Genomic DNA, 20,972 nt, shown 5'->3' on the forward strand with positions numbered 1-20,972 from the left:
CTTTCAGAAAGTGGCCTGTGGACACAAGCTGACAAAGGATTCGGATCTTCTGTTAAGCCAGCAGCAAAGGCGAGAGCGAGCAGAGAGCAAGGCAAGAGGCGTGGACTGACATCTCACGAAAAAGAAAGGTAAATAAGGGTGCGGAGTTCTGTCCTGCACAGTTAGCCGTTAGGGAAAGGCGTGGGGGATCCATGGCTGGGGGCGTGGCTCACTGAGGAGGGGGTTGCTTCAAGTGCACAGGCCCTCTGTTTGATCCCCAGCACCGTGGAAAGGAGGAAGAGGAGGAGGAGGAGGAGGAGGAGGAGGAGGAGGAGGAGGAAGCTCAGGTTTCAGACATGGATTTGAATAGCGCAGACTGGAGCTATTTAAGCCTGTGGACTAACTTGGAGTTTCTGCATAGAGAGATGGGAAAGGTTGGGGTTTCAAGCCCAAGGGAGACCTTGGTGCGACTCTCAGTCCAGCCCTGTGGCCTTGAGAAGAATCATTTCGCCTCACTTTCCATAGCCACGAGATGGGCACAATACTCTGTGACTTCAGGGTTGTGTTTGTGTTTAATTTAATAGGCGAATTAATTAATTTTTAAGATAAGGGCTCCCTATATAGACCAGGCTGGCCTCAAACTCACAGAAATCCTCCTGCTTCCTTCAGCCTCTTGAGTACTAGGAGTATAAGTGTGAGCCACCACCCCTGGCCTTGGAGAATCCTTTTAATAGACGATTTCAGATGATAAAGATATAGGTCCTGCCCTCCCAGACAACCTTCTGAGAAGGTGTAAACCTCCCCATAGGTGAAGTTTCTTTTCCTTCCCCTCTACACCTACAGGGCATGTGTGACAGGCCTAAGAAGCCACTGGGGGCTTCTTCAAGAATCCCATGGCCTCATCCCAAGGACACTAAGGCATAGCAAAGGCTGGCTGTCACCGGCCAGTATACAGAAGTACCCTGGTCATGTGTAGGGAGCTGCCACGCCACCTCATCATCTTAACAAATGGGGAAACTGAAGCCGAACTAGCTAGCTGACTGTTGCCTGCAGAGCCCACACGCGTCCTGAGTCAGGGGCCTGGGTGGCAGCTCTGGAATGCAGGAAAGCCGTGTAAGTCGCGCCCAGTTGCTGTGCTGACTCCCCAGGGGCCACCAGCTGTGCTCCGTCATGGTGGGAGGCTGTGCCATGCGTCACCCACACTCTGGGCCCTGAAGTCACCTGGGTGGAGCTAAGCTAGGGTGGGGACTCCTTGACATCTCAGACAGGTCTGTCCTGACTGTGACATCTGTCCACGTGGAAGGACGCCTGTCAGGCTCCAGGTGAATACCCGAGCAAGTGTTACAGGAGAGGCAGCGAAGGAAAAGGAGGCTGTGGGGGGTGGGGGTGGGGGGATTCCTTGTGACAGGACTAGACAAAGACAAACCAAAGTTAGAGGACGGCTCTGGGGGAGCACTTTCTGTGTGGCAGGCGTTGAAACCTTCAGACAGCAGAAAACACTCAGACTCCGTGGGTCTGTGACGTGAGCAGGTGTCAGCACAGGTGTGCTAGGATAGCCCTGGGGAATCCCACGACTTCATGGTGAGCTCAGCTGGGAAGGGACCTGGGGGCCTAGCAGTTTCTAAGAGGTTTCTGGATGAGTCTATCTCTCGCTCATCTAGTGAAGGGAGCACATTGAGAATGAGAATGCATTTGGTTTGTTTGTTTGTTTGTTTGTGACAAAAGTTCCCTATGTAGCCCAGGCTAATCTGGAACTCAAGATCAACTTGGTTCAACTTTCTGAGTGCCAGGGCTATAAATGGCTACCGCTGCTGGGCAGTGGAGGCGCACGCCTTTAGTTACAGCACTCGGGAGGCAGAGGCAGGTGAATCTCTGAGTTGGAGGCCACCTCGGTCGGCAAAGCAAGTCCCAGGACAGCCAAGAGAAACCTGTCTCAAAACAAAACAAAACAAGAGTAGTCGAGCCTCCCCATAGTGGCTTCACAGGGGTCTTGAAGTTTCCTTCCTCCTATACACTGCTCTCAGGAGCAGGGCTCATTGCTTTTCCCATCAACCTACTTCACTTCTAGCAAATTCTTACTTGGAAGATGAGACTTTTCACGTGTGCTTGTATCCATCCAGCTGAAAGCTGTCCGTCCAGGTTCTTCCCTGTGGCCTCTGCCCTATCCAATCTCATCGGAAAGAAACTAGTGGCAAAGGGAGAAGACTTCCGGTTAGTCTGAAGGTCTCCCTCACCCCTACATCATCACCCCCACATTTCTGAGACCTGCTGGCTATCCTCTCAGCCCCGTCATACACTAAACATTTTAAGCTTTCAGTGGCTACATTAAAAATAGTTCAGGTTTTAATAGCATGCTCTATTAACCAAGTCTACCTAACAGCACTTGAAAGGCAGGGACAGGCGGATCTCTGTGAGTTCCAGGCCAACCATGGCTACATAGTGAGGCTCTGTCTCAGAAAGAAGTATTCTCTATTTTTCCATCCAGCCTTTAATTGAGCATGCATTTTACATGCCCTGCACGACTCAGTCTGCCTAGTCACAGATCCCAGGTGCTGTCACACCTGTGGCTGGTGGGCACTGTGCTCCTCAGCATACCCCAGAACTTCCCATGTCCCTGTCCCTGGTCCTCATGTCTTCCTGTTCCTCAAGACTTCCTTGTCAGTCCATAGCATAGCTTCCAAGGGCTGTCTACAGAACAGACCTGACCACGTGGCTCCCCACTGTCCTCAGGTCTCCATGCAGCTCTTGGTGTGGCTTTGAAGCTCCTCTCTGTCTCTGTCTCTGTCTCTGTCTCTGTCTCTGTCTCTGTCTCTGTCTCTGTCTCTCTCTCTCTCTCTCTCTCTCTCTCTCTCTCTCTCTCTGTGTCTTAGCTCCAAGGCCCTCACTCATGCCGTATGGAATGATCTGTGCGTTTCCTCAACACAATTTTTTTTTTTTTGAGACAGGGTCTCTCTATGTTAGCCTTGGCTGTTCTGGACTCGCTTTGTAGACCAGACTGGCCTCGAACTCACAGCAATCCACCTGCCTCTGCCTCCCGAGTGCTGGGATTAAAGGCATGCGCCACCATGCCCAGCTCCTCAACACAATAAATGAGTAATGATACCTCTTTCCTCCTTCTGCTTGGTGTGTCCCCTGCCTGCCTCCACCACACACATATCAGACTAACCTTGAGGATATTGTATTCATTCAGCGAAATTGACTGAATGCCTTCTACACATTGGCCACTGTCCCAGACCCTAGAGCAAATATTTAATGAGGAAACCTACCCAAGAAAATAACATGGAGAACAGTGAGGCAGGCTGAGGAGGAGGTGGAGCTGGGGTCCCTGCTCTAGCAGGTTAATCAGGGCTGGTCCCTTGGAGGAGGTGACCTAAAGAGTGAAGGAAGGAGCCAGGTGGCTTTCTAGGGAGGAGCGTTCTGGAAAAGCTGGTGGAAAGGTCCTGAGGTGGGTGCCTCTCTGGTATGTTTGCCTCATTTTCCAGTGCGGCACTAGCTGAGGGAGAGGGGTTGTCATGGAGCCAAGGTCAGAACAAGAAGAAGGGGGCAGATGGCAAAGAACTTTGTGAGAATGGGCCGTGCCCTGAGAGCAGGCACTTAGGCACAGTAGTTATGCTCCGTAGCAGAATTGGCTGCCCAGTTGGACAGCAGTGGGGGGCAGGGCAGAAGCAGGGGAACAGTAGTGGGGGTGTTAGACCCACAAGGTGGCTGTGGAAGTGAATTGGGGGTGGATTTGAGACAAGTCAGAGGCAGGCCTGTAGGGCTTGCCACACAGGACAAGTATATGCTGAGCTTGAGGGAACAGTCAAGGGTTAGGCCTGAGCTTAGGATGGGAGCAACTCCCTTTCCAGGAAGCTCCTGGCCTTGCCTTTTCATCCTCACTGGCTAGTATTCTCCTGGACAGTGGCAACAAACATTTCCTGTCCTACTGCTCAGGGTGACTGAGCACGAGGGCAGAGGCGGTAGCTGGGTGAGGTAACCCCTGGTTTCCTGCCTCTTGAGGACTCAGTTCCTACCCATTTCTAGACAGAAGGCTGCTCTCCGGGCCTGCCTCTTGTTTTTGGCCCAGGTCTCTTCCCAGGAGAAGCACTGAATTAGCTTCCAGTCCCCCTTCATGGTCTCCAAGGCTGTCCATTCCTCTACACACATCACTCCAGCCTTGGTATCCAGGAGTAGGGAATATGACAGTGTCTTCCAACTTGCAGGGCAGGTTGGGACAGATGGCTGTGGCCTGAATCAACTTCCCAAGCAAGGAGGGGGAGCCCAAGACAAACCCTCAACTCCTCCCTTCCTTGAGCTTGTCACAGCCCAGGGTGCCCCAACATGCTTGCCACCCCCGGGGGGGGGGGCTGAGGTTGCAGTGTGATCCTGGGGTCTGTAGGGGGTGCATTTGCCACCATCTGTCCCTCCTAGGATGCTGGCAGAGAAGAAGCAAGTCAGACAGGAAGGCCTGGGGGCTGATAGCACCACAGGAAGGAATGCCACAGCACAGGGGTGAGCCGGTGGGGCCCAGGGGCAACGTCATGGTGGCCCCGCCCTCTGCTGTCACGGTGCCATGGCCTTTCCTACCTCCCTACCTCGGCCTGGCCACATTCACAATCAACACACAGCTGGCCTTTCTGCTCACATGAGCCCAGGGATTTCAGGTAATGGGACACGGGACTGGTTCAATCAGAGGGGTAGGAGGGTGGCTATAGAAGGATTGGGAGAAATGGCTGATCCTTAGGCTTGGCTCTGCGCTTCCTTGGTGGGCCTGGAATGGAAGCCCAACTCTGCATCTTCCTGGCTTGCTGAAGCCCCTCAGTCTTTGCTGTGGATGAAATCAGGGTAGGATGAAGTATTTTTGCCTCGCCATAGTTGTTTGGATACTTCCATCAGGTTAGGCCTGCCTACAGTCCATGGCCAGCTCTGACTCTCATTGTTGGCTTGCTGTGTGGACTTTTAGAAAATCCCTTACTGAACCTCAGTTTCCCCGTTTGGAAGTGAAGAGTTTGGCTAAGTATCTATAGGGTTTTCTCAGCCTGCTGTGGTGGGAACCCAGCCGTTTAGGGATGCAAAGGGTCTCAGCCTCTGCCTCTGGCTTAGCCATCACCCTCTCTTGACAGGCTGGGAGACTGGGGAGAGCCCCATGCTAAAAGGCACCTCTAGTGTGAAAATGCTGAACTCAGTGGGAGGGGGAAGGGAAGGAGGCTCTGCTGCCAGGCATAGTCTCTCATCAAGTGGGATGACCTCAGGGGAGAGGGTGCTGGCAGACCCCAGAGAGTTCCTCTTAGCCCTCTAGGGACCACTTCTGCCCATGGCAGCCATCTTCCCCAGGGGGTGTCTGCCCAGAGCATCCTGGTCCTCAAGCCTCCAACAGGCATTTTAAAGGGGACAGAAAGGTTATCCAAAGCGCTATTGTTTTCTTTTGTTCTCTTTTAAAACTGCCCCAGATGATCTAGAGGCTGGGAGCCTGTGTTAGGTGAGGCATGGTGAAAAACAATGTACGTGTGTGTATATGTGTGTGTGTGTGTGTGTGTGTGTGTGTGTGTCTGTGTATGCGCGCGCGTGCGCACGCACACTCATTGAGGGGATGCCGACAGTATCCTATTTAAAGTCAAGCAAGCAGATCTGTAAGGAATAGGACTAGAACTCAGGGTGATGTGGCCCTCTGCAACACTAGGCCATCTGGACTCTAAAATTCTTCTAAAGGTGCTTTCTTAGCGCGCTCTCTCTCTCTCTCTCTCCTTTCCTCCCTTCTTCCCTGTCTTTCTTTTTCTCTTTCTGTCTCTTTCTGTCTGTTTCTCTGTCTGTCTTCGTCTCTGTCTGTCTTTGTGTCTGTGTCTGTCTGTCTGTCTCTGTCTCTGTCTCTGTCTGTCTCTGTCTCTCTGAACCAGCTTTATTGACCCAGACATGACAACATATACCTGTAACCCCAGTACTTGGGAGGGGGGGTCAGGAGAAACAGAAGTTCAAAGTCACCTTCAGCTACATAGTAAATTCAAGGCCAGCCTGGGCTACATGGCACCTTATCTCACCTGTTCCTTGCCAAAGACAACTACCTTATTAACAGATGGAATTTACTTGCCATAATCTTTCCCTCTTTACATGGTACGATTCAGAGGTTTCCCATATACTCACTAAGTTATACAACCTCGACCATGGGATTTAAAACACTTCTCAAGCTGGTACCCCAAAGTGGGTACTTCCCCCACAAGAACTAACTGCCTTGACCCAATGGATGTAGCTAGGCATTTCAGGGTCTATAAGAATGTGTTATTTATTTATTTATAGATGTGTATGGGGCACGTGTGTGCATGCTATGGCACAAATGTGGAGATCGGAGGACAACTTTTAGGAGTCAGTTCTCTCCTTCCACTATGTGGGTCATGGGGGATCGAGCTCAGGTTGTCAGGTGTGACATCAAGTGCCCTTACCCACCCAGAGTTTAGTTCTTTTGGGTATATATCTGGGAGTGAAAGCTTGGATCTACTGGTAACTATGATTGGCATCTAAGGGGCTGCCAGACTGCTCTCTAGGCCAGGCTACATGGTATTACCTTGCCACCACAGCCCGTGAGGGCTCTCTCTGGTGTCTCCTCACTCTTTTCAACATTTGTTACTGTCTGTCTCATTTTAACCATGCAAGTGGGAGTGACGTGGAATCTCATTATGGTTTTGATTTGTGTTTCCCTAATGAATTATGATGTGATCTATTGGCCATGTATGTGAGAAACATCTATTCATATCCTTGGCCCACCTTTAAACTGGGGTAGAGGTCATTTTACTGCAACGCACACACACACACACACACACACACCATCAATAATACAAACCAGCCTTTCCTCTTTAGACATCCAGAGCAAATGCTAGTCCAGTACTGAAACAGGAACAGCCATCTCCAGATCAGCCACTCATTAAAAACCCAGCACTCGCTGGGCATGGTGGTGCATGCCTTGGATCCCACCACTCAGGAGGCAGAAGCAGGCGGATCTTTGTGAGTTTAAGGCCAGCTTGGGCTCTATTATACAGAGAAAACCTGTCACAAACAAACAAACAAACAAGAACAAAGAAAACCCAGCACTCAATGTGCTATGTGGCTGAGCTGATGGGCTGATGGTTAGGTACAGTAATGCATTTTCAATTTACCTTCAGTTTACAGTGTGTTATCTGGACCCAACCCCACTGTACGCTGGTAAGCAGCTGTGTTTATACTGTACGCTGTATAGTACAGTACACAGTGTACATTGTACACTGGTAGGCACTGTGTCCTGAGGCCTCATATCCACAGGGAGTAATGTTGGCCATTGAGAGAGGGGGAGAGCCACTCTTTTTTTTTTTAAGCACTTTTCTTGTTATGAGTCCAATAAACAATTTTTTGTTTATTTGGTTTGGTTTGGTTTTTTGAGACAGTTTCTCTGTGTAGCCCTGGATGTTCTAGAACTGGCTTTGTAGACCAAACTGTCCTTGAACTCAGAGATCCGCCTGCCTCTGCCTCCTGAGCACTGGGATTAAAGGTGTGCGCAGCCAAGCCACAGTTTTGCATAGGTGAGAACTGCATGTTTTCAATGTCAGTGAGGCTGGCAGAGGCCTCGGGAGTGCAGCGGCTGGACTGGCTGCACTTTTCCTGTCCCTACTTGTACTTCCACGATTAGCGCTATCTCCATCCGCGGTTTCTTTCTGGGGACTCTGAAGACACTTGTTCACCCTTGATTCAGTGACAGCTGTATAGTCCAAGCACCCCATTGACTTAATGGGGCTCCTGCACCCTCCTTGCATCTCAGCCTGTATTGTGGGGTTTCCCCACTGGCCTTGGGGACACTGTGCATGGACGCCTGTGCTCTGCCTGGCATGGGCCACGGGTGCACGTTAAGATTATACTATGTGCTATTAGCTGGTTTTTATTAAAAATACAGCAAAGCTGGATATGGTAGCGCATGCCTTTAATCCCAGCACTTAGGAGGCAGAGGCGGGAGGTCAATGTGAATCTGAGGCCAGGACAGCTGGGGCTACACAGTGAAACCCTGTCTTGAAAAAAAAACAAAAAACAAAAAACAAAACAGTAGAAAGGAGACCTGTGTGGTGGCACACACCTTTAATCCCAGTACTCACAGGTCAAGTGTATCTTTCTAAGTATGAGCCCAGCCTGCTCTACATAGTGAGTTCCAGGACAGCCAGGGCTACACAGTGAGACCTGTGTGGAAAGAAACAAGCAGACCTGTTGTTTCTGCTCTGGAGACGTTTATTCCAGGGGCTAACAGATTCTGGGCTAAAGGATGTGGTCACTAACCGCCACTGCTCAAAACCTCACTCCACGCTTGACTGTGCTCAGGGCTACCCCAGAACAGTTGTTTTTGAGAAAATTACTTCATGTGCTGAACAGGATGGTTTCGAAGCCCTATGGGGCCCTACCCAGGAGTGACCCTGCACTGACCCCCCGGGTAGCAGCCTGGACCTGTTCAGACTGTGTTCAACCCTAGGCAGAGTCCCTGCTCCTTTGGCACCTCTGCTGCATGGAGTCTTGGGACCCCACACCCTCGGAGTTCTGTTGGTCTCCCCAGGTCCTGGAGAGTGACCCCATGGATGAAGGCTGCGGAGATGTGGGTCGTCTTCCTTACTTAGACTCTGTTCTGTGCTCTTACTGTCCTGTGCACCTATACTGACACTTTAGCAGTGCTTGTCCACCTCCCGTACTAGATGCTTACCTTTCTAGTTTTCTTAAAAATCTTCAGGAGTTCCCTGGGCGGTGGTGGCGCACGCCTTTAATCCCAGCACTCGGGAGACAGAGGCAGGTGGATTGCTGTGAGTTCAAGGCCAACTTGGTCTACAAAATGGATCCAGGACAGCCAGGGCTAACACAGAGAAACTCTGTTTTGAAAAACCAAGAAAAAAAATATAAATAAATAAATAAAATCTTCAGGTCTTCAGGGGCTCAAGGCCAGGCAGCTACATGAAACCCCTTCTCAAACAAGATCTAGGCCTGGTATAATGGTACCCATCTGTAATTCCTAGCACTTGGATGGCTGAGAGAGAAAGGTTATAAATTGGAGGCTAGCCTGGGCTACATGGGGAGGCTTGTCTAAGAAGAAAACAAAACCATCCCTGGGATGCTTAATCTGGACTGTTAACCTTGGTAGGCTTTAGAATCACCATGGAAATGCTCCTCTGAGGACATTTCCAGAAAGGTTTCCCTGAGGAGAGAAGCCCCACCCTGGATGTGGGCGGGCCAACTTCAAAGGCTGGGGTCCTGGGCTGAATAAAACAAAACAACAAGCTGAGCACCAAGTACTCCCCTCGCTCTGCTTCCTGACTCAGGGACCGTGTGACCAGAGCCTCAGGCTCCTCCCTCCACGCTTCCCCATGGTAGTGGGAAAACCATGGGCCACAGAAGCCCTTCCTTCCTTAGAAAAATGAAACAAAACAAATGACAAAAGATAAGCCCACCATAGATGCATCTGAGCAGTTTTCCAGCTGGCCTACCATCCTTTCCCCACGGAGCTGTATCCCGGGGCCTCGCCCTCGGTGGTCCCCTTCATTATCCTAGTTCAGCCTCGGTGCCATTCTCACAGCCCCCCGTAGCTCCCAGGCCCTGGCAGCCTCTTTGATTTTGCCGTGGCCACAGGTCCATCTAATCTGGGAAATTGGCTGCACAGTGTGGGTTGTTGCCCCAGCACTAAATCCCCTGTGTTGAGATGGAGTAAAACAGTAGAGGCAGAAACTGTGACTTCGTTCTCTGTCCTTTCCCTCTGAGCAGTTCTGTAGCGGTCAGCTTTCCATCACTGTAACAAAATACCTGAGGTAATCTACTTACACAGAGAAGGTTCTCCGGGCACGTGGGGGCATGCTTATAGCTCCAGCAACTCAGGAGACTGATGCAGGAGGTGGCCAGCCTGGGCTACACGGCAAGATATCATCTCAAAAACAAAATAAAACAATGACACTAACAACAAAAAGCAGACTGGGGATGTAGCTCAGTTGACAGAGCACTTGCCTGGCACACATGAGGCCCCGGTTTGGTCTCCAGCACTGGAAAACCCATGCTTGGTGATGCCGCGAATCCCATCACTGGAGAGGTGGAAACAGGAGGATCAGAAGTTCAAGGTCATTTTCAGATATATATAAAAAAAGTTGAGGGTAGCCTGAAGCAACAATGGAAAAAGTGAGAGTGACGTAGAGCGAGGGAAGCAGGGAGGGAGGGAGGTTTTAGCCCATTAGCAACTCGCTTTGGACCTGTGGTCCAGAGGTACAGCATGGCAGGAGCATGTGGAAGATGAGGCCAGAGGGACCAGGGTTCCACAGTTCCCTTCAAGGACGTACCTCCCAGTAACCTAGCTTCTTCTCACGAGGCCCCTCCTATTGGAAAGCTAAGGAATATTGCAGGCCTGTTTAATATATATATAATTTTATTTATTTATTTATTTATTTAGGTTTTTTTTTTTTTAGATTTTTCGAGACAGGGTTTCTCTGTGTCCTGGGCTGTCCTAGACTCGCTTTTGTAGACCAGGCTGGCCTCGAACTCACAGCGATCCTGCTGCCTCTGCCTCCCAAGTGTGCCACCATACCCGGCTGCAGGCCTGCTTTTTAAAACAAATAACAGCAAACTATTTAAATTGCATTTATTTATGTATTTGTGTATGTGCATGTGTGCGTGCGTGCGTGCGTGTGTGTTCTGAGGCATACATATGGAGGTCAACTTGTGGGAGTCAGTCCCGAGGATTGAACTCAGGTCGTCGGGCTTTGTAGCAGGCGCCCTTACCCACTGAGCCACCTTGCCAGCTTAAGCTTGTTTTTTTTTTCAGTTCTGAGTTTGCACACCAGCTTGTGTGACTGTAGAGACCAGAGGAAAGGCTCAGGTCTTGTTCCTTGGGTTCTTGCTGCTCTTTTAAATTCTTATTCGTGGGTCAGGCGTGGTGGCGCACACCCTTAATCCCAGCCCTCAGAGACCAGAAGCAGGCATTGGATCCCTTGGGACTGGAGTTTCAAATGGTTGTCAGCTGCCATGTAGGTACTGGGAATCGAACGCAGGTCCTCTGGAAGAACAGCCAGTGCTCTTGACTGCTGAGCCACGTCTCCAGCCACCCACCCTATTGTTTGAGACAGGATCCCTCACTGGTACTGGCGCTTGAAGATTAGGTGAGACTGGCTGGCTACCAGGCCCCAGGGATCTGCCCGGCTTTGCTTCTCCTGCATTGAGATTACAGGTGTGTGCCATAGGCCTGGCTGTTTGCATAGACTCTGGCCACTGAACTCAGGTCCTCATGCTGGCAAGGTGAATCCTTTGCTGACTGAGCCATCTCCTCAGCTCTTCAGTTCAGGACTGCTTTTTTATGAAGCACTTTCTCTGTGTGTGGCTCCCACTCATAGGAGCTTAGTGGTCTTCTTAGCTCAACCCTCACAGCAGCCCTTGTAACCCAACGGCATTATAACCATCTCACACAGCGGGAACAGGCCTGCAAACGTGAAACGGCAGAGTAGGAGTTAAGTGGGGACACAGGCTTTGTGGGATCTCACTTCCCAGAATGGCTTAATCCAGACCTTGTCTGTGACCCCTGCTGGACTCAAAGCCCAGTGATGGATGGCATTTGTCCCTGTTTGTATAGGAGAGAGGACACAGAGGCAAGTGACATGTCCACTGGCTCAGAGGACATGGTAGTAGCCTTAAGACACTCCAGGGCCAGGCTCGTGGGCTGCTGACTCAGTTTTCTCTGCAGCCTTTGGCCAGCCATGGAGCTCTGAAGCAGTCTCTGAAGGTCACACCCCAGATTCTGCTGCTGGTGAGTCAGCTCTGTGGTCTGTGTCCCTGGGCCACACGAGTTATGTTTGATTCAGTGTGCCGCAGCCGTTCTGACTGATGGGCTGAGAGACGGGCACCAGCCACAGTGGGTGGTAACATGCGCTGTCCTGGATTCCAGAGGGAGAACTGGACCCCGAGGTCATTAGGGTTGTGTGGAAAGCACTGGACTGCATCCTGGACAAGGCCTGGGCTCCTGTATAGAGACGGGATGAAGCCAAGTAAAGGAGCGGTCTCTCCTGCGGGCCTCAGAGCCTTCAATGAGCGTATTGCACAAGCCTCAAGAGTCAGCTCCCTGAGGCTGGAGAGGTGGCTCAGAGGTTAAGAGCACTGGCTGCTCTTCCAAAGGTCTGGAGTTCAATTCCCAGCAACCGCATGGTGGCTCACAACCATCTATAATGAGACCTGGTGTCCTCTTCTGGCTCTGGTGTTCAGGCAGAATATTGTATGCATAAAAAAAAAAAAGAGTCAGCTTCCTGCTTTTGGAGCCTGTTAAAGGCCTGCTGTCCTCACAAGATTGTTAAAGGCTGTTTTAGTTTCTCTGACAGGTCCCATCATGCCTGAGTCCCAGGGTTCTTGTGATTGGACAGGCTAACCTTCAAGGCTTCACCTAAAAGGGAGAGCTCCTGGTTTAGGAGTATACCACAGAGATGGGAAAACAGTGCTCCAAAGCAATCCAGTAGTGCTTGCAGAGGGGAGGCTGGGAGCAGGCCAGCCCTGAGGGAGGGGTTCCGGCAGTGGGCCACAGTCTAGCTACAGGTGAAGAACAATTAGATAACCACATTCTCGGCTAATTTTGCTCCTGACAATGGATCCCTGACTTCAGCCCTCCAGAGAGCCTCAAGAAGTCATGGCCACCAAACTCCCATGAAACCAGATCACTAGTTAAACTTAGGAGACGTTGTGCATCTAGAAGGGGAGGGCTTGTGTTTTGTGTGCAGTATTTTAGGCTCTATAATTTAATTCCCATGATGTTCTGAACAACAGAGATTAGCATCCCATTGTACAGGTGGAGAAACTGTGGATAATATAGTCTGGTACCAGAGACAAGAATAAGAACACCAGCAACGAGCCGGGCGTGGTGGCGCACACCTTTAATCCCAGCACTCAGGATGCAGAGGCAGGCGGATCGCTGTGAGTTCACAGGTCAGTCTGGTCTACAAAGTGAGTCCAGGACAGTCAACGCTGCACAGAGAAACCCTGTTTCGAAAAACTAAAAACAAACAAACAAACAAACAAACAAAAACAGGATCGAGGATGCAGGCTTGGTAGATGCTTGTCCAGCATGCTGAGGCCCTGGTTCAATCCCCAGCACAGAAATAAAAGAAAAGCCCATGTTGACCTTCTAATGTGTTGAACTACTTAAAATAGTAATGTATTTTGTTTTGAGCCACTATAAATGTAGACATTTCTTTTTTTTTTTTTTTTTTTTTTTTTTTTTTGAGACAGAGTTTCTCTGTGTAGCCTTGGCTGTCCTAGACTTGCTTTGTAGACCAGGCTGGCCTCGAGTGTGGACATTTCCTACAGCAGACATGAAAAATGTTCAAGGGATTGACTGAAACAGCTCCTAGGTGACCTTGTAAAGTCTATTTGCATTGCCTGGTACCTCCAAGGCTTTTGTGCCTTGGCATCCTAGCAAGTACTGCGGGGTTTACCTGGCTGGGCATTGGAGACTGTGGAGCTCTGGTCCCAGAAAAGCAAGGTAAGATTGGAGGATTGGGACATTTGTCCAGGGACTGGAGGTCACCAAGGCCAGTCATACACACATACATAATGAAGCCTTGTGGTGAAAGCCAACAAGGACAGGGTGGCACACTCCAGGGGACCTGTGAGTGTACTGTGAGCACAAAGACCTCTGAGCCTCCTAACAGTTGAGGAAGCAAGCCAGGGCCAGCCTTGCTTTGTTTTTGTTTTGTTGCTATTGCTGTTTGATTGAGATAGAGTCTCATGTAGCCCAGGCTTGCCTTCGGCTCTCCACGTAGCCAAAGATGACCTTAAATTCTGGAATCTTCTGCCTCCATCTCCCCAGAGCTGGGATTACACAGGCTTGTGCCATCATAACCATTTTATGTAATGCTGCAGGTGAACCCTGGGACTTTTGCATGCTAAATAAAAGCTCTACCAACCGAGCCACCGTCCTCCCCTGCTTTTTCTCCTTTTCTTTTCTCTTCTTTCCTTTCTTTCTCTCTTCCTCCTCTTTTTCTTTCTTTCTTCCTTTCTTTTTCTTTCTTTCTTTTTTTTTTCTTGAGACTGGTCTCAAAACTCATGATGTAGATCTGACTGGCCTCAAACTCACATAGGGGCATGCACTACCATGCCTGCAAACTTGTTTTCACAAGTCAGCATATTGCCCAGGGCAGATCCTCGGGGCTTGATCACATCCTGTTAACTTTTTCCCCAACACTGTTGCTTCGAGATGAAGTTTTCTGATGAACCTCTGCCAGCGCATTCAGACCACAGCGCTGGCCTCATACAGCTTTCTTTACTCCCTGGCCTTAGTTTCCCCCTCTGTGCAATGGAATCCTCTGATGTTTTCCTCCTGAGTGGTGTGACGAGCAAGTTGTGAGGCAGGGAGGGTTTGCTGTGGTCATCAGCGTCCCCAGTGGGCATAAGTGAGCCTGTGACAACCGGAGCTGGAGGGGAAATCCTGAGCACACAGGTGCTCTGGTGACATTGGAAGTGAGGGATGATGACATTAAAAGAGGAAGGGCTGGAGCTGGAGAGATGACTCAGCTGCTAAACAAACAAACAAAACAAAAAACAAAAAAACAAAAAACACTTGTTGCTCTCACATAAGACCTGGGTTTGGTTCCTAGCACCTGCATGGTGGCTCACAGTCCCCTGTAACTGGTTTCAGAGGACCTTACCTCTGTGACGGTTCTATTTACCCCTCCTGATGGGTCAGCAGCTCCAAACTCTCCAGGAAAGTTGGCTGTAGCATGTCCATCTGCATTCCTGACAGGGAGGGTGGCTTTTAGCTCAGGGGTAAAAGCAGCCTGGGTGACCTATCAAGACACTATCTCTGAAAAGGAAACTGAAGAAGTGCTGAGCATTTTGGAAAGAAGCGCCCAAGAGTGAGATACGTCATTTTCTTCCAGCCTCAGAGAAGGGCTCACCCCTGGAGCTGAGAGTCTTTAGCGAGGGACAGCTGGTGATTGAAGGTGGGTTTCTCTGTAGGACAGGGGTAGGGGGGGCAAGTATGAATTGGAGACCATGGACAGGCCATTTTATCTACTTGAGCCCCAGTTTCCTCCTGTGGAAGATAAGGCTTATATTACATGGATTAAATAAGATTGAAGAAACTGGACAATGACGCATGCTCGTAGTCCTGGCACTCAGGAGGGAGAGGCAGGAGAATTGTTGTCATGTCTAGGCCAGCCTGAGCTATAAAGTAACTGAAGAAAACCCAGCAACAACAGCAACATAACAAAACCAGGGTGGTGGCCCATGCCTTTAGACTCAGCACTTAAGCAGCGGTATTTAGAGCTCTGTGAGTTCGAGGCCAGCCTGGTCTACATCGTGAGTTCCAGGACAGCCAGGGCCACACAGAGAAAACCTGTCTGGAAAAAATAAAAACAAAAGCAAAACAAAGAAAAACCCTTAGGCCCTACCTCTGAGGTGTTTCCACCAGCCCTTCCTCATGGGTCAGCACCGTACTGCCCAAGATAGCTGGGTTCGGTGTGTGCACCTGCAGTCCCAGCTACCCTGAGGGGAGGATGACTTAGGCTCAGAAATGTAACATGAGCCTGGGTTATCCAGCAAGACCCTGACTCTGAAAAAAAAAAAATGGAAACATGCCCTCAGAAAGTCCCCTAGGCCATGGGGACACTCTGGTGTCTGGAGTGACTAAATCTAAGCCAGGGCAGCAGAATCTCATGGTGCTACTAGTGATTTTGTGGCTTCTTTCCTGATCCTAATGATGGGCTTGGAAGGAGATGCCAGCTGCGCTTTAGTCTCCCAACCCAGACAGAACAGCAGCCCTTGCTCAGCCCCTTCCAGGCCGTGTGTGCCTGGCAAGTTCCTCAGCTCCTCTGTGCCTTGGCATTCTTACCTATAAAATGGGTATAATCATAGTAAGCCCTTACTGGGTAGTGGTGGCTACTAGAACATTGCCCAGAAATGCAGTGAGCGCTGAGGGTTGATTCATTACCTTCATGGTCATTCTCCTCCTCTTCCCCCCCCCCTCCTCCTCCTTTGCTCTGTGCCTCATCCTATGCATGTAGGGAACAGGAATCAGATACATGAATCAATCTGAGTTCCTGCCTAGGTTCATGACTTTATGGAGATGTCAGGCCCTCTGAGGAGCCCTACCTGAATCATGGAGTATAAGCATGTGAAAGTTACGTGTGTCAAGTCAGTAAACACACACACACACACACACACACACACACACACACACACACACACAGAGAGAGAGAGAGAGAGAGAGAGAGAGAGAAATTTGCATTTCTCCTTCACCTACAACCAGTAAACATTTCCCAGGAGGCTACTATATCTATTCCTGTCCACTAGCAAGGGGACACATGGCCATACTCAACTTCAAGGGATTCTGGGAAATGTAGTCTCCAGGTGGTGGGTTCCTAATCTAAAACAGTCTTGTTGGTCCCAGCCACATGTATCCTCCCCTCCCTATCCCACCTCCACCCCCACCCCCCACCCCCCGAAAACCTGCTCTTCTAGCCATTCAGATTTTCAGAGACATACCTCTAGTGACCACTAATGACTTCTCAGAAGCTCAGGAAAGCAGAGCATGTTGTCCCAAAGGGACTGAGCTCTGAACTCCTGGCCTGGTCTTCACCAGTATCACCCATAAACATCTGACCTGCCTCCATGGAGGCCCATTAGCTAGTTGGTGTCCCTGGTCACTGTTTTCCGGTGTGAAAGAAAAAATTTGATCATCTTTGTGAGCCAACATTTCCTTGTGTAGATGGATAGCAAAGCTGACCTTGCAGGATTATTGTAAGGGCCAAATGAGACCATCTTTCAAAAGATCACTTATTATCTGGAAACAAAGATTCATAGGCGAGGGCTGATCCTGTTCCTACCTGACTGGTGTGTCATGGACTGGGGTGTGCAGGGACTCATGGACACATGCCCTTTGTAACATGATTGACACAATATGAATACAAGGAGGTGTTTAAAAAAATTATTAATTGTATGTGTATGGGTGTTTTTGCCTGCATGTATATCTGTGCATCATGTATGTCTTAAGATTTCTATTGTGTAGAGACATTAAGACCATGGCCACTCTTTTTTTTTTTTTTTTTTTAAGACAGGGTCTCTCTGTGTAGTCTTGGCTATCCTGGACTCACTTTGTAGACCAGGCTGGCCTTGAAATCACAGTGATCCACCTGCCTCTGCCTCCTGAGTGCTGGGATTAAAGGCGTGCACCACCATGCCCGGCTTGATGGCCACTCTTATAAAGGAAAACATTTCATTGGGGCTGGCTTACAGTTAAGAGGTTTAGTCCATTATCACCATGGTGGGAAACATGGCAGCACGCAGACTGACATGGTGTGAAGTAGCTGAGAGTTCTACATCTTGATCCACAGGCAGCCAGAAGGGAACTATGACACACTTCCTCCAACAAAGCCACACCTACTCCAGCAAGGCCACACCTCCTAGTAGTGTCACTTCCTGTGAGCCAGTGGGGGGCCACTTTCTTTCAAACACCACGATGTGCCTGCAGTGCCACTCCAAGGCCAGAAGAGGAAGCAGGAGCCCATGGGACTGGAGTTATAGACCACTGTGAGCCACCATGTGGGTGCTGGGAACGGAACCCGGGTTCTCTGCAAGAGCAGCAAGTGCTCTTTGCTCTCTTTGTTTTGTTTTGTTTGCTACCGTGTTTGATTGAGACAGGGTCTCACTATGTAGCTCTGGGTGGACTAGAACTATGTAAACCAGGCCAGCCTGAAACTCAAAGATTCCCCTGGCTGCTGGCTGCCACCATGCCCAACTCTAACAAGTGCTTATAACTGATGACCCATCTCTCCAACTCCTGTTGTCTATCTTTTTTTTTTTTAAGATTTATTTATTTATTATGTATACAGTGCTCTACCTGCTTGTACCTCTGCAGGCCAGAAGAGGATATCAGATCACATTATAGGTGGTTATGAGCCACCATGTGGTTGCTGGGATTTGAACTCAGGACCTCTGGAAGAGCAGTCAGTGCTCTTAACCACTGAGCCATCTCTCCAGTCCCTGTCTTTCTGTCTTTACATAGATAAATGTTTGTTTGTTTGCTTTAAGTAAAAGGTAGAGATGTAAGAAAGCTCAGAAGGCTAAAGCAGGAGGGTTGCCATTAGTTTGAGGCTAGTCTGGACTACATAGCGAACAAACAAACACAGGCAAAATCAGGGGCTGGTGAGAGGGGTCTGGGGCTTAAACACTGAGTGCTGAGCCTGAGGACCTGAGTTTGACTCCCAGTATGCACACAGTGGGAGAGTGAAGCGGTTCCTGAGAGCTGGTCTCTGCCCTCTGCTTACACATGCCTACGTATGCTCACATAAGAAATGAATGTCAAAAACAAACAAACAAAGTCTAAACCTGCCGGGTAAGTGGCACACACCTTGATTCAGGAGACAAAGGCAGGCAGATCTCTGTGTCTACACAGATCTCTGGTCTACACAGCAAGTTCCAGACTGACCAGGGCTACACAGCAAGACCCTGTCTTTACAAGACAAAATAAAACAAAACTCTAGTTACTAACATAATATCATTATTAAAGGGGGAGGTTTGTTGTTGTTGCTGCTGCTTTTGAGAGTCTTACTCTGTTTCATAGGCTGACCCAAACTCCTAACCTCAAACGGTGTTCTGCCACTATGCCCAGCTCAGAAAAGCTGTGTGTGTGTTCACAGGCGCACCTGTGGAATGGGAGGTCAGAAGGCAGCCTTGCCTGTTGATCGTCGCTGTCTGTCTTGTTTGAGACAGGGTGTCTCTCTGTTGTTCACTGCTGAGTGTGCTGGCCTTGCTGCTCTGCAATCCAGCAATTCCGTCTCCCCCCACCTTCCTACCATTGGGGTACACTAGGATTATAGAGGTTCAAATTGCTTTTGTGTGGATTCTAGGGGTCTGAGCTCAGGATATCAAGCTTATGAGGCAAATGAGCCATCTCTCCAGCCTCTAAAAGACTTTAATGTTATCATAAGACAATCCATAGTCAAATTCCCCTAATGTGTATTTCTGTTGTTTGTTTCATTTATTTGAGACAACATATCTCTGTGTATCTCTGACCCACCGTTTTTGTTTTGTTTTCTCAAATTGTTTTCCTGGAGCTGGTTATGTGGCTTAGTGGGTAAGGGCACTTCCTGCCAAGCCTGATGAGCCGAGTTTAATCCTTGGGTGTCAAATGTCGGAGAAAGAGCACTGATCCCACAAGTCATCCCCTGGCCTGCATACGTGCTGTGCACTTGAACGCAACACACTAAACAAACCAACAACTAAGAATGTTTTAAAAATAAAAATGAGAGGGGCTGGAGAGATGGCTCAGAGGTTAAGAGCACTGACTGCTCTTCCAGAGGTCCTGAGTTCCATTCCCAGCACCCACATGGTGGCTCACAACCATCTATAATGTGATCTAATGCCCTCTTCTGTCATGGAGGCAGATCACTGTATACATAATAAATAAATAAATAAACAAATAGATAAGTAGATAAAAATACATAAAAATAAAAGTGAGAGCCGGCCGTGGTGGCGCAGGCCTGTAATCTAAGCACTCGGAAGGTAGAGGCAGGCGGATCTCTGAGAGTTCAAGGCCAGTCTGTTCTACAAAGAGCATTCCAGGACAGCCAGGGCTATTACACAGAGAAATGCTGTCTCAAAAAAACAAACAAACAAACAAACAAAAAAACAAAGAAAGAAAGAAAGAAAGAAAGAAAGAAAGAAAGAGAGAAAAAGAAATATGGTGAGCCCGTCATGGTGGCACACACCTTTAATCCCAGCACTCAAGAGGCAGAGGCAGGCAGATCAATGTGAGTTCAAGGCCAGCCTGGTCTACAAAGTGAATCCAGAACAGCCAAGGCTACACAAGGGAAACCCTGTCTTGAAAAAAAAAATGGTGCTGGAAATGACATATGCCTTTAGTTCTTGCACTCCGGAGGCAGAAGCAGGCCGATCTCTATGAGTTCAAGGCTAGCCTGGTCTACAATAGCAAATTCCAGGCCAGTTACAGATACGTAGAAAGAACCTGCCTTTAAGAAAAAAAAAAAAGACTCCTTATAATTTCAACTGTTGGATGTTTCCCTTCCTTTCCTTATTTATTGGCCAAGCTCTTTACATATGAAGAATATTAACTAAAGTGAAGGTAACAGCTTACTGTTCTTCCTCTAGGAAAAGCGATGGAGGCTTCAGGAGCGTCTGCCCAGTCTCAAGACCGCAGTGGAGTCCACAGGGAAATGGACGCTGTAGACTGTACGTTTGCCTCCTGAGACCCTGAGCACAGGATCCCCGGGGAGACTCTACCATGGGTGGGACCATCAGAGACCCTGCTAGGTCCTGCGGCATGATGACCACATCAAAGCCACAGCAGAGACCTGGGTTGCTCCCACTCTTCCAGCTGGGAGGGCCAGCTGGCCAGGCCCTCAGTCTGGGAAGCTTGTGCTGGAAGTGAGGAGAATCTCTAGGAGGCGGGAAGGGTTCCATGTGTCTGAGCTTGGAGGAAGAGACGGTTTAGGCCTTGATCACAGGCTGCCCTGTGTGTGACTTAGAGAACCGTGAACCAGAACCTGCTCTAAGTCGTAGGTCTCCAGGTGGGGCAGGGGCGGAGCTTAGAAGCCTCTTTTCTAGAATTTTTATGCAGAGGAATGTTTGCCTTGAGCTGTCTTCCATGCCCCGACTCCTACCCAGGGGTCTCCTAGAATCCTGATCTTGGACACCTTCCATCAGCCTTGGATTTTCAGGGAAGTAGTTTATCCCTCTTGGCTGGACGAGTGCTCCCTGGAGAGGCTATACTGATGCCAGAGATGGGGCAGGGGACAGGAAGCACTTACTACCATGCCTGTGTGCCTCCAGACCAAGAGACAGAGTTCCACAAGCAAGATGGGAAGGCCCAGGAAGGATATGAGAGAGACAAGTCTTCTTCCTCCTCATCTTCCTCTTCCTCCTCCTCATCTTCGTCATCATCATCTTCCTCTTCCTCCTCTTCTTCAGGTATAGCAAACATTTTTAGGACTGGGGTGTGACTTGATATGCAGAGAGTTCCATCCACAGCACCATGCACACACACACAT

General features: G+C 49.4%; 1 protein-coding gene across 9 annotated transcripts in view; it reads left to right on the forward strand.

Annotated features, from left to right (window-relative positions):
* The first annotated feature begins 3,361 nt into the window (after positions 1 to 3,361).
* Positions 3,362 to 20,972, forward strand: part of TMEM40 (transmembrane protein 40) — a 29,293-nt gene continuing 11,682 nt past the window's right edge. For 2 of the 9 annotated variants that reach the window (XM_084765203.1, XM_084765205.1), the window contains exons 1-3: positions 4,481 to 4,622; positions 20,074 to 20,154; positions 20,755 to 20,892. In XM_084765203.1, coding sequence (XP_084621329.1) covers positions 4,532 to 4,622; positions 20,074 to 20,154; positions 20,755 to 20,892 — 310 coding nt within the window. In that variant the 5' untranslated portion in view covers positions 4,481 to 4,531. The other 7 variants (XM_084765206.1, XM_084765207.1, XM_084765204.1 and 4 more) reach the window with 7 other exon arrangements.

Source organism: Acomys minous, assembly GCF_964271855.1.
Source record: "Acomys minous genome assembly, chromosome: 17".
In the NCBI taxonomy this organism is placed as follows: domain Eukaryota; kingdom Metazoa; phylum Chordata; class Mammalia; order Rodentia; family Muridae; genus Acomys; species Acomys minous.